The 12,659-nt window shown below is 34.0% G+C and overlaps 1 protein-coding gene across 1 annotated transcript in view; it reads right to left on the bottom strand.

The window, feature by feature from the left end:
* Positions 1–5,490: 5,490 nt before the first annotated feature.
* Positions 5,491–12,659, bottom strand: part of LOC150083960 (REST corepressor 3-like) — a 231,415-nt gene continuing 224,246 nt past the window's right edge. Inside the window, exons 13-14 of the mRNA XM_090374969.1 lie at positions 8,459–8,670; positions 5,491–6,279 (exon numbers count right to left, since the gene is read on the bottom strand). Coding sequence (XP_090231095.1) covers positions 6,168–6,279; positions 8,459–8,670 — 324 coding nt within the window. The 3' untranslated portion in view covers positions 5,491–6,167. The remainder of the gene's footprint in view (positions 6,280–8,458; positions 8,671–12,659) is intronic.

Below are 12,659 nucleotides of genomic sequence, written 5' to 3'. Positions count from 1 at the left end.
CATTCTTCTTTACGGATCGGAAACATGGATTTGTCTCAAGTTAGATTTGAACAAACTTGAGGTATTCCAAATGCGATGCCTGCGGCAGATCTTGGGCATCTCTCTTCGCGACCGCATCACTAATGATACCATCCGCGCCAGATGCCAACAGCAACCAACCATTGCCGACCAAATCCAGAAGCGAAGGCTCAGATGGTTTGGCCACGTATGTAGAATGGGCACGAACAGAATACGATCCACACTCCTTTGGAGACAACGACCCACCCAATGGAGCATCCAACGGACCGCGCCTAGGAAAACGTGGGCCAAGCAAGTGGAAGATGACTTGAAGAGCCGACGTCTCGACCTTAACCAGGCCAGGACTGAAGCCATGGATCGTAAGGTATGGAAGAACATCACAAAGCAAGTCCGAAACCCTGCGGCACCTACAGCAGCATACTGGTTGCGTGGCCAACCGCCTCCCCCAGCTGCCAGCTAAGGACCAAAGAAGACAATAGCAAGACTTTTCTGAATTTATTTAGATGACTGTTTTCTACACCAGCATGTTAAAGAAGCAATGAGAAAAAGCAGTACTCTAGATTTGATTGTAGAAGTGACTCTATACATTAAGATATCCAGATAAAATGGAACCACAAGGTTCCATAATACCTTAATTTAAGAAGTATTTAAGGATATAACTAACTATCAAGTGTAAGGAGAAGGGATTTTGTTTTTGTAAAGGCAATTATAGTGGTCAATGAGTGAGGGGAACAAAATCTTTCCAAGAAAGATTAGTTCTGTAAATTGCAGCATCTACAAACTAGGCAGCTGTGAAGAGATTTCTTTGAAATATATAAGACTATGGATGGATTGAGTAAGCCGAATGATGGCATCCTTCCTCTTGTCAGACAGCTAAGCTTTTTCCTTGCGCCATTTGCTAATACTAAGAACTTGTGGTTACAAGAAATAAATATCCCAAATATTTGTCTTACCTTAGGAGGAAAAAATGGAGGTTCATTTAGGGATTCACTGTATATAGTTATTTAGTATTTTAATATTATTATAATGACGTTTTCCCACTTAATACTTTTTTTAATTATAGAAATTATTTTTATATTAAAAAATAAAAACAATATAAACATTTTGGTAATTGAACAAGTTAGTGTATAGCATCATTTTAGTTTGTAGTAGTAAACCACCGAAGTAGGTGAAATGGCATCATTTTTTACATCTCACATTGTCAATGCCTTCACAACGAGTTTCCCTGATATGCACTATCTCCAATAATCAGTGCTTCGCCACCGGAGAAGACTAATGTTACTTATTCTTGGCAGATACCATCTGCCAAGAATAAGTAACATGGTGGGAATGGTGGTATCTGCCAAGAATCCACTGGTGAAGTGTTGCCTATTCGAGAATCCACTGTTGAAGGTAGTTCAATATTGAGGCAACTCGTGAAGGCATTCACAATGTGAGATATAACAAAAATGATGCTATTTTGGCTACTTCGGTGATTTACTATGAACTAAAGTGATACTAACTTGTTGGATTAGGGAAGTTTCCATAAGCAGAGACTTTCAGTGCTGAAACCTTTTTAGTATAAACATTTTTATATAATGGAAATTACATTGCAATTGTTTTGAACGATATCCATAATTGGATATGTCATCCACATTAAGCATTAAGTTCTGATGGCTGTGAACAGTTCTGAATTACTTAGTGGATTGTTGCTCTGTCCTATTGTAATTGTGACCTTTTAAAGTATGTTGAAACTCCAAAGCAGCTTATTCTTCCTTACTCGGTAATGAGTTTAATGAACAGAATGTTAAGCAATTAGAAATCCGCTGTTTAAAAATGATCTTTAACTTATATGTATGTGTATCTTTTCATTTTTATTTGTGTAGTTAATATTTCATACCCTTTTTTCCTTCTAAAAAGTTTTCCCTCGTAAGAAGTTCTAAATCTCCACTCCCTTGAAAAACTTTTTATGTCAAAGCAATGAAAAGGTTGAGAGTTAGTTAGTTAGTTATTTGGTTTTTAGGAGCATTAGCAACTAAGGCTATATTGCTCTGGGGATATGCAGTGGTCATTCCCTGACCTTTCCGCATCCTCTGTATTTGGTGGTGACGGGCTTGAACCCTGGTCTAATCAAGAAGCGTGTGCTACGCACTGCTGCTCCTTCCCACCTGGCTACGGAGGCGCCGAAAAGGTTGAAAAACACCATCTTAACCTAACCTGATATTGTGGTCATGATTCTTTTTTTATTATTTATTATTATTTTTTTTTTTGTTAGAAATATTTAGATCAGAAGGTATTACAAAATAACTATTATCTATAATTCTATATAATTTTTTCCCACTGCTCACTAACCACAGGATCAAATTTGGTGAATTTTATAACTTTGATGAATGAAATTACACATAAAAATGATTACCTGTTAAGCAAGTCCTAACAAAGTAGCTAGTGCACAGATATCAGAAAAGATAAATTACAAATGAATTATGCAAATTTCCTTACGTACACTAAACTGACAGAACAGACATTTGGATAGATTTAGAAATAAAAGGAAAAAAAAATAAAACTAAAAACTACCCATTTCATCAACAAATAAATGGTGGCATGGGAATTTTGTATACATGTTTTCATACATATTATTTAGTGATGCAGATATAAAGCAAAGCTGAAACTGAAAATACTTTGTATCATGCCTTTTGGGATATACCCTCTATATGTCCTTTAACCCAATAACCTTTTTGGATAGGGAATTTACCTGCCCCACCATGCCCTTCTTTAAAAACCAGAAAAGTGAATGAATAGTTAATATGGATCATTTTCGAAGTTATATTATTAATGATTTTACAAATTTTCTGCATTTTTTTTATATGCACATCACTAAACAATATACTGTATTTCAAAATTAACTGTTGTACGCAAATACCCACAGTCGAATAAAATATGTTGAAACAATGTGATGGTGTTCAATTGTGCTTAGCTGCTAACCAGCAGTATCAGTATACAGAGACTAATTACTCTTTCCAACAATTGAGTTTTCTAGTAATACCACTTAATCACAAAATTAGGAAATCCAGCAAAAATTAAACTCTTTAACTCAATGGGTAGCAAATCAACGTACATTCAATGTACGTATTATATATCAATATGTGGTTTTTTTCGACAGGATTAGACAATTTGGATCACACTGTGCTATACTACATGACATGGTGCTGCTAGTGCTGCCAAAACAATAAGATCAGGTCGCATGTTTGAGATGACTGATGTAGGTTGACCCACAACTGATATCCAGCCTAAAAAACTAAATAATACAATCTGTGGTGCACTTATCACTCTGAGTCCTGTATTGTCTTTGCTGCTGTGCATCATTGCTCTTTTCTGCAGATAGCCAATGTGTCCTATTGTACAAGTGTTAGTACAAACCCATAATGGCACACAATTATGGGTTTGCACCCATTTAGAAGAATTCCATGTTATTAATATTAAACCAAATGTGAAAATAAGAACTGTGACAATTTGATGATCTGATGATGTATAGAAGAGCAACACTGCCAAATTGTCTGTGGGTTAAGCAAGTTTAATTGCTGACTTCTTTTTAATTCTAATAACATTGCATATTCAAATGAAACTGTCCGTGTGTGTGTGTGCGCGCGTGCGTGCAAACTGCATGTGTTGGTAATTTATAAGTGATAACATTTTAGTGATATGATATCATTTTAATACCATGAAGTTTAGAACTTTGACAGAATCAAAATGAACATACAAATACTCATTTTACTTATTATCAGAACTTTTTCAATCACTCTGCATTTCACTCTTGTAAATATAAGTAGATAGATGTAATACCAATTTTTGCAAACTTTATTAATTGGTTATTTGGACACAGAAAAATCACTTTTTTTTCCTTATTACTTTTTGGCATGATCAAATTACATCGATGTCCTGATAAAATGAGCACTACTTCAAAAGTTACTATAAGTGGTTCAGAAGATTTTGAAGGAAATTTTATGTCAATAAATTACAGCGAGTAAAAGATGCATATACATGCACACCTAATTAAAAAAAAAAAAAAAAAAAAAAAAACTACAATCACAGACAGATAAGTGACTGACACACATCAATGCAGCTTACCTGTGTTCACTTTTCACTAGTCACATGTCTCCATCAAGGCCTTAACAATATTGCCTTCAAGTTTAAACAATCAACTTCATTTGTTATACAAACCAATCTCTCATATATATAAAAAAAAAAAAACTTATAACACAAACTGGCAAAGGGTTTTTTTACATGACAACCAGTCCATGTAATAATGAAAAAATGAGCTGGAGATAAAAACTCCAAAGAGCAAATGATAAATCATAAATTTCCTTACTGAAACTTCTGACATTAATGTTTAATGGATATCTAAAAGGCTACATGATGAGCACTTAAAACTTGATATAATTTAATCAGCAAGGACTATATGAACAGAAGCAGAGCTTCGATATCACCACAGACATACTTCAAAATGATAAATCTCTTATTCAGGAAAAATGACAGAAATTAATGGAAAATCATTATTTACAACAGTTACAACAATCCTTGCCAGGTAATATTCTGGGACATTCAGCCATTGTTACTGATTTCCAATCCATTTTAAAATGTACAATAGCACAAAAGGAGAAACAGTTCGGCAATGGACTGGGTATCTGAGAACCTGCTCTCGTTTTAATACAGTAGTATACCTGGCTGATTGCAATAATTCATTAATTCATTAATGCTAGAACTACTTCATACTGCTGTCTACTTATGAAAAGATATTTCTGAACATTTCGTAAAATGCAAAAAAGAAAAAATATATTAAATTAACATTTAAAAATACTGTACAACAAAGCTTTTTTTTTTTTTAATAAATTAAACTAATCTATGTTTTGTGAATGTTCTTTTCAGTTTTGGAATAACTGTTAGGTTCTAAAATGCAAAGTTTTTGTTAACGAATACTATGCCAGTACAAAGTGAAAATTAATTAGAACATTCAAGTATTTTAAGTTATTTGCCAGCACTGAAATTCTCAGAATTCATCTGCATTCTTTCCCAGCAAGGAAAAATTACTGAATAAAGAAAACAAACACACACACAAACAAAATCCTACTACAAAAAGTCACATTTTTCTGAAAACTTTACATCTCACTTCCAAATAAATAATCCAATATATCTAAATATCTTTCTATGAATTTCAAATTATACAACTTCATATAATCATATGAAATATAATTCAGATAGCATTTTCCATATATTTCAGGAATGTTTGTGAAATGTTTTCAATTCTTTTCAATATGCAAAGTAACGTCAGCCTTTGTACATAATGTCCGTTGTTGCTTGGCAATTTTTAAATTCTCCTTTAGGCTTCTTGCAAAAATGAAAGAAACTCTAAATAGTGAGATTATTTAAACACTGGTTTTCAAATGTAATAAGTCCCTCTCATCACACACACACACACACACACACATGCATACACATACACAAGCAAGCACACAACATGCACACAGAGGGTAGTTGTGCATCTTTGTCCTGGCTGGTTTTATTGAAGGCAGTTAGTTCTACAAACTAGTATACTTTGGTTTTCCCAATTTTCTTGCATTCCTCTTGTTTCCCTTTAGGTATCTGATTAAAAATATATGCATCTGTGGATTTCTCTACAATCTCGGGTTTTGATTCATTCACTCCAACATCTAAGAATTTCTCACAGATTTTCACAAAAGAATAGCATTGCATCTCTGTTCTATTGCATGTAAAGGGATTGTTTCAAAGGCGCTGTTTCTAGTTGTCTGTAATGTGGCAATATTTTGGTATCAAAATATTCAGTCATACACTGGGACACTACAGATATCTGAACTGAAGATGTTTTGCCAATGCTAACATTACTATTCATGGAAATGGTGTACTTTGATGAAGAATGAAAATGGTCAGGATTTTTACACTGCATTTTGAAATACTATATGGATGCTGGCAGAAAATCCGTTACACTTACTATGAGCAGGGAATAATCCTAGCGAGACTAGGGATATGAGCTCACAATGCTACCAAAATTTGTACTGTGCCATCCTGAGTGTTGGTAGAGCAGTACGTGTAAAGCACTTCCCTGCTGAGTGTGAATTAGGAAACAAACCACTGTCATCATTCAAGCAGGTTATTTCCTATATGCTGGTGTCATGAATAGATGGTGGCTTTACAGTGCCATTGACAAATGTTGTGGTGGGACAGATCAAGGGTGGTGGTTGCTGCAGCAGGGTTCTAGGGGTACCTGCCCTGTAAAAAGAAAAAAAAAAAAAAAACATATATAGTGTTCATTATGACAAGCTAAAACAGATTTTATTTAATCTAAAAAATCTAAACTTCAAAATATGCAAAGAACTTTATTTAGAATTCAATTAAGGTGTAAATCCTTTATCATAAATGATGTCCAATGTAGTGAGGACAGAAACCTTGCATAGAGCAAAAGGGCAAAGCTGGCTTGATCTTGATTTTCAGTATGAATACGGACCGCGAAATGGGGCCATATTCATACTGAAATGATTCATACTGAAAATCAATTCTGATATCAAAATATTTGAGCCTATCAATCCTTTTAAAAAATTATACCAATAAAAATCAAAAAATACTGTTAATATATTTCAATTCATGATTCACCTCACATTCTGGACGAATCATCAATTGAAAGTTTTCAGATGGTGCAAAAATAAAAATTTTTACTCCCATATTCCTCATCCCCTTCACAACTTTTATATCCTAAAGCACTGAACTACAGAAGTATGAAATAACAGAATAAGTTGATTTAGAAGGCAAAGTATTGGTTTCATCATCACAATTTATACAAACAAACATTATTCACTGCAGCAGAATACAACAACTCAATGAACCACTAATCTCTACCAACTTGCAGAGACTGGTATCAAACATAACCTAACCTATGTCACCAAAAGTACTGAGGAACTAACAAACATGCAGATTTCAAGTCAAGTGCAGTGCAGTGCAATAGTACAGAGGTATAAAATGAAAAGCTATAGAAGGGTAGAGGCGTCATTTACAATCAACATACCACACGGAAATGAGCTCTGCAAATTTGTTTTGCATCGTGGTAACATCACATAGTGCTACAATAAAAATTTTTACACCCAAATATGGTTATAATTATAGTAATGAATGGGGAGGGGGATCTACTTGAACACTTTTACTTAGTGGAGGACAGCAGACTGTTGAAATTGAATACTGACCAAGAAGATTTTTATCTTGACAATTTTTTGTCAAGATAAAAGAAAAAAAAGAAATTTATAAACAGCTGGTTGCACCCAAGGTTGTAAAATCATTTAGAAACATACAGCTGTTTTTTTCCAGTAGGCAGAACACTGCATCAGCAAGGTTCCATGAGATGAGTTATCAACCATAAATCTTTCATTCCAAAAGTTAATGAATTTGTTAAAGAACTACCCTGTCTAAACTGTACATTATGGAGCTAGAGTTGCTTTTCATAGTATGGTGTCAGACTGATGAATGTCTTTTGAAAATCATATTGGATTTGTGGCTGGTAATTTGGAAACAATATTCGTGTTCTCAATAATGCTGTTCTCTTAACATCGAAGCAATAACCATGTGCATAACTTTAAATGTTCATCAAACATTTTTAACTCAAAATCACATAATTAATAACCTTCTGAAGTCTCATTTCACAAGGTTTGGTTGTGTAGAGTTTTAGGTACATCAGCGACTTAGACCATATTGCAACACATAATTATGTCTATAAGTTGCATGTGTTCTGTGGTTGATTTTCTATTTGCTGGATGAAAAACCTGAATTTCCAGGAGGTAAAAACCATGCTACCATTGCCTGAGATCAACTAACTTAGCCACATTGTGAAAAGAGCCCATAACAATTCCTCAGATCATTGATGAGATTTGAACTCAGGTCTTTTCCACCCTATGGGAGGAGGATGGTGATTATAGCAACTGTGCTATCCATGAGGATATCACTTCACAAAACATTCAGACTTTCTCTCTAATGAATAAAATGTAAGATAATTTATTTATATTTTTAAGTTTATACATCCTACTGTCTGATGAAATCCTAAATATTTATATGAAATTTTAAAAAATTTTCAAATTCAGACCTGAGGACTGGTTATGTAATTCTTTAAAATAGTTAAAACTTTGGATTGGCATGACTTTCGACAAAGGTACACAATATGAGTCTGTCACACTTTACCTTTCATACTTGAAAGCTAAAGACAGCAGACCCTTAGTACAGGTGCTACACTATCAACAGCATTATTGAAGATGATGCCAAGACAATTCATATATAAATGGACACATTATTTGAAATGATTCTGAAAACAAATTTATATACTTACTGTAGTGGCACATGGAATACATATACATACTCTAGAGAAGGTTAAAAGTGATTATAAAACTAATAGAGAGAGACTGCAATTTACCTAAGTGCATTTGCTTGCTGCAGAGGGGGTGGGCATAGCCTCTGATGTGTTGTTACCGCAGGGGTAGATGATGGACTGTGTGGAGGATGCAGCAAGGGAGGAGGACCAGCAGCAGCGCTTGCAGCAGGAGTAGACTGGGCAGCAGTTGCTGGAGATCCAGGATGACTTCCAGCAGTACTTCCGGCATTTGATCCACCCTGCTCTGTTTCATTCTGAAAAATAAAAGAAAACATTAATTATTCACATGCATCAATTGGGAAAAAAGTCCATTTCCCTCCCCTTTTTTTCTGCAATTATGTTAGCAAGATCTACCACAGATCTTGCTCGATTCTACTAAATACCTAGAAAATGAGTCATATAGAGTGGTACCCAAGCTGTGCTCCACAGATCCACAAACATTTCCTGGGGGATCCATGGATAATTTCTGTAATGGCTAGTTTCAATTTTACTTATTTTTTTAAACAAAATCTAAATATCATTACAGACTGGATGTTGCACCCGACATGAGAATTCAGTTGTCTACAATCACATTCCCAACTTTAAAGGACTTTGTGAGATAAAATAAGACCATTCTTCACACTAGTAGCCCATGAGGTACGATCGATTGTATACTCAAATAGTGACAGTTTATGTCACTATTTATGTTTTGTGTCAGTCTGAAAAATGTAGATTGTAAACATATTAAATCAGTTCTGAGACAAATTTTTAATTTTGGATACCTATCGTCTGGACACCCCATATTTAAGTGGGCCAGGATATGAGGATCTGTGGTTATTTTTCGAAGCCAAAGGGATCAGCGAGCAGAAAAGTTTGGGAAACACTAGTCTTGATCAGCAGATGTGAAAAATAACCAAAATTTTTGTACAGAGATACTGGACTGAATTTAATACATGACAAGTAACCTCTTTCTTTTCTGTACTGGTACATCAACAAAGAGGAATTACTGTAACTGATTTAATCACATTGTATTTGTTCTCTAAATTAAAAGTAATCTTGATGTGATGAAGTTTCTGATTTACATAAGAGATGGGTTATTTAAAGGTCAATGCAACTGAGTGTAAATATAAATTGCATTCTAGACCAGTCTGCATGTATGTAGGAGGAAGGAAAAACCTTCACAACAAATTCTTCTGATCTCGGAATCTTACATCTTTTTACCAGGTGATGAGTGACAAAACCACTACGCCATTGCAGAGACAAGATATAATGTAATGATATGGTTTTTTTTTTTAACTTTGCCATATACTTATTATTAAAATATTAAAAATAAATGGCATTACAAAAAGTTAATGCTCTTAATACAGTCACCCAGCTAGGAGAGCTTATTTATATTATAACAGACACTGGGCTTTTTTTATGTTTAAAATAGGATTTCTTGGATAAATAAGGATATATGTATTAAACAGCTGAAGTTCCTCTTAACAAAAGTAATTTTGAGTTAACATATTTCTTCACATTGCAGATAATTCTTTAGTTGCATGTACAATAATTTCTGTAGTTAATGAACTGGGTGGCACTACTAGCTGCTGTCTATGCTAAATGCATTATTATGTGTTCCTGAATTTTATGTTGAAATTGCGGTACAGTATTAAGTAGATTTATTTGATTTTCATAGTGATTATCTTGTTCACAGAGTAAATCATGGTGTGGTTCAGTGTATTTTGAACAATATCAGGAAGTATTAGATAAGTTATAGAATTTCTATAACTATAAATTTCTATATCAGGAAGTATTTAACTATTTATAGAAATAATGTTAGTTCTAATAATGTACTTCTGATGAGGCCTGAGCAAGATTCTAAACTTAAGTCTAGCACAATTCTAAAATTCTAAACTTAAGTCTTAAGTCTAGCACTTAAGTCTAAGATGTAGAAAAGGCGGTCTCTAAAATCATGGAGCATTTGCTTAAAAAGGTACGAATTAGGAGAATATTAGGACAAATGCCCTCATACAAAAATTGAGATTGAACATCACTAAACATAAGAAACCTGGTTTAAAAATAATACTGTATCTACTAAAGACGGGTCATAAATAAAGATCTACTTAATGAGTTATATGAAAGAAACTTAATACATAAGGGTCTATGCAAGATGACGTCAGTGATGAGGTGAAAATACGTTTCTCTAATGAAAACAAAAACGGAATTAACTGGATCTTGGAAATACTGTATCCTGTAGAGTTAAAAAGTTCCTTGATAAACAAACACGAATCTTTATTGGATTGATGTCCTACAGGTTTAAGGAATTTCATTTGGTTACTATGTGTTATAATTATCAGAGGTACGGGCACACTTCTAAGATGTGTAAACATGATAGGGCAGTTTGCAGTTATTGTGGTGTGACAGGTCATAATTCTGAAAAGTTCCTTGATAAACAAACACAAATCTTTATTGGATTGATGTCCTACAGGTTTAAGGAATTTGGTTACCACGTGTTATAATTGTCAGAGGTATGAGCACACTTCTAAGACATGTAAATATGATAGGCCAGTTTGCAGTTATTGTGGTGTGACAGGTCATAATTTTAAATTCTGTAAAAATAAAAACAAACCTCAGTGTTGTTCCAATTGTAATGCAAAAAATAGGTCTGCTGCTCATTCGGTTAAAGATAAGAAGTGTCCTGAATACATATTTGCACTGAAAGTTACTAAGGAAAGAACGTATACTGCACTTTACGGCAATGAGCAATAGCACTCTTACCCATAGAAATAACATGTACGGTGAACTCAAGGTGCTCCAAGAGATCTGCTAGAGATAATGCACAGCGCGCAAGATCTGTAGTAGATGAACTAAAATTAGTTTGTGAACGTGAAAGGATTGACATTGTTCAGAAACCTATGTTTATAGGGGTCAGTTAAGTGATATCCCAACTCTATTAGAATTGTCTCAAAGAAGTGTAACAAACTAAATAAGGATTGTTATGCTAGTTTTCAGCTCTGATCTGGTTGTGACCAGAATTGATTCCTTATGTACATCTCATGCAGTCTGCGTTGGTGTTGAAATTAGTTGGGGACAATTTTTCATTATATCTATGTACTGTCAGTCTGATGTGGACCTTCATTGCTCTCTTAGCTATTTGGAACGGGCATTATTCAGATTGAAAGGCAGAAAAGTGATTATCTGTCTGGATTCAAATGCTAAAAATCTTTTATGGCATTCTAGATTTACAGATGCCAGAGGCAGATTATTGGAAGAGTTGATATCTTCATCTAAACTTGAGATCATTATAAGCCTGATAATGAACCTACGTTTTGAACTATTAATGGTGAGTCTAACATAGATGTAATGTTAGCCAATAGTACAGCCTTCATTTTCATATCTAATTGGCAAGTTAAACCAGACTGGATTAACAGCGATCACAGAGCGATTACTTTCAACTTAGGCTGTGCTAGAAGTAGATTTATTGAGCCTCATTCGTTACAACTTCGAAGATTTGCAATTAAGCACACTGACTGGGGTAAGTTTTAAGACCAATTTTTGGTGAAATGTTATTAGCTGATTTGGATAGGATTAATGCATTTGATTAACTATTACAACGGAAGTTATTTGATGCCTCGAGGGAGTCGATGAAATTAAAGCAAAGTAAACGTACTCCAATGCAATGGTGGTCCTCTGATCTTACTGATCTCTGGAGAGAGGTCAACAGGGCATGAAAGAAGTTCCAATAACCAGAAATTGTGGGATAATAAAGAATCTACTGCTAGGTTTAAAACTGAGTATCAATTGATCAAAAGAAAATATACCCGTTTAATAGCTAAAAGGAAATTTGATGCATGGAAAAACCTAGTGCAAACAGCTGGTAATGAGGATCCATGGGTTATTGTTTATAAGTTGTCTTTAGATAGTATGAATCAGAGCTGTAATACTCAATATGTTCTACGTTGATAATAATATTAGTAAATTAATAAGAGGAGTTTACCTCAATATAGTACGTGGAACACTTCCGTATGATACCCTCCAGAAATTAAAACGAAAAAATCGACAACTTACCGGTACATTAAAGTAAAATATAAATAAATAAATAAATAATTAAAATATAAATAATTAAATAATCAATTTAACACAATTCAAAATCAATTCAAAACAATTAAAATTCAAATTAACGCAATTAAAAGAATCTAACGAAAATATTCAAAACGATTTTCCTTCCTGAAGCTGACAATGCTTTTCGACCGACTGTCGTGATCACAGGAATGAAAATTAC

Source organism: Mastigoproctus giganteus, chromosome 6 (genome assembly GCF_048544385.1).
Source record: "Mastigoproctus giganteus isolate SK-2022 chromosome 6, ASM4854438v1, whole genome shotgun sequence".
Taxonomy (NCBI): Eukaryota; Metazoa; Arthropoda; class Arachnida; order Uropygi; family Thelyphonidae; genus Mastigoproctus; species Mastigoproctus giganteus.
Note: the sequence above shows the minus strand (reverse complement) of the source record. Positions and strands in the feature narration are given on the sequence as shown.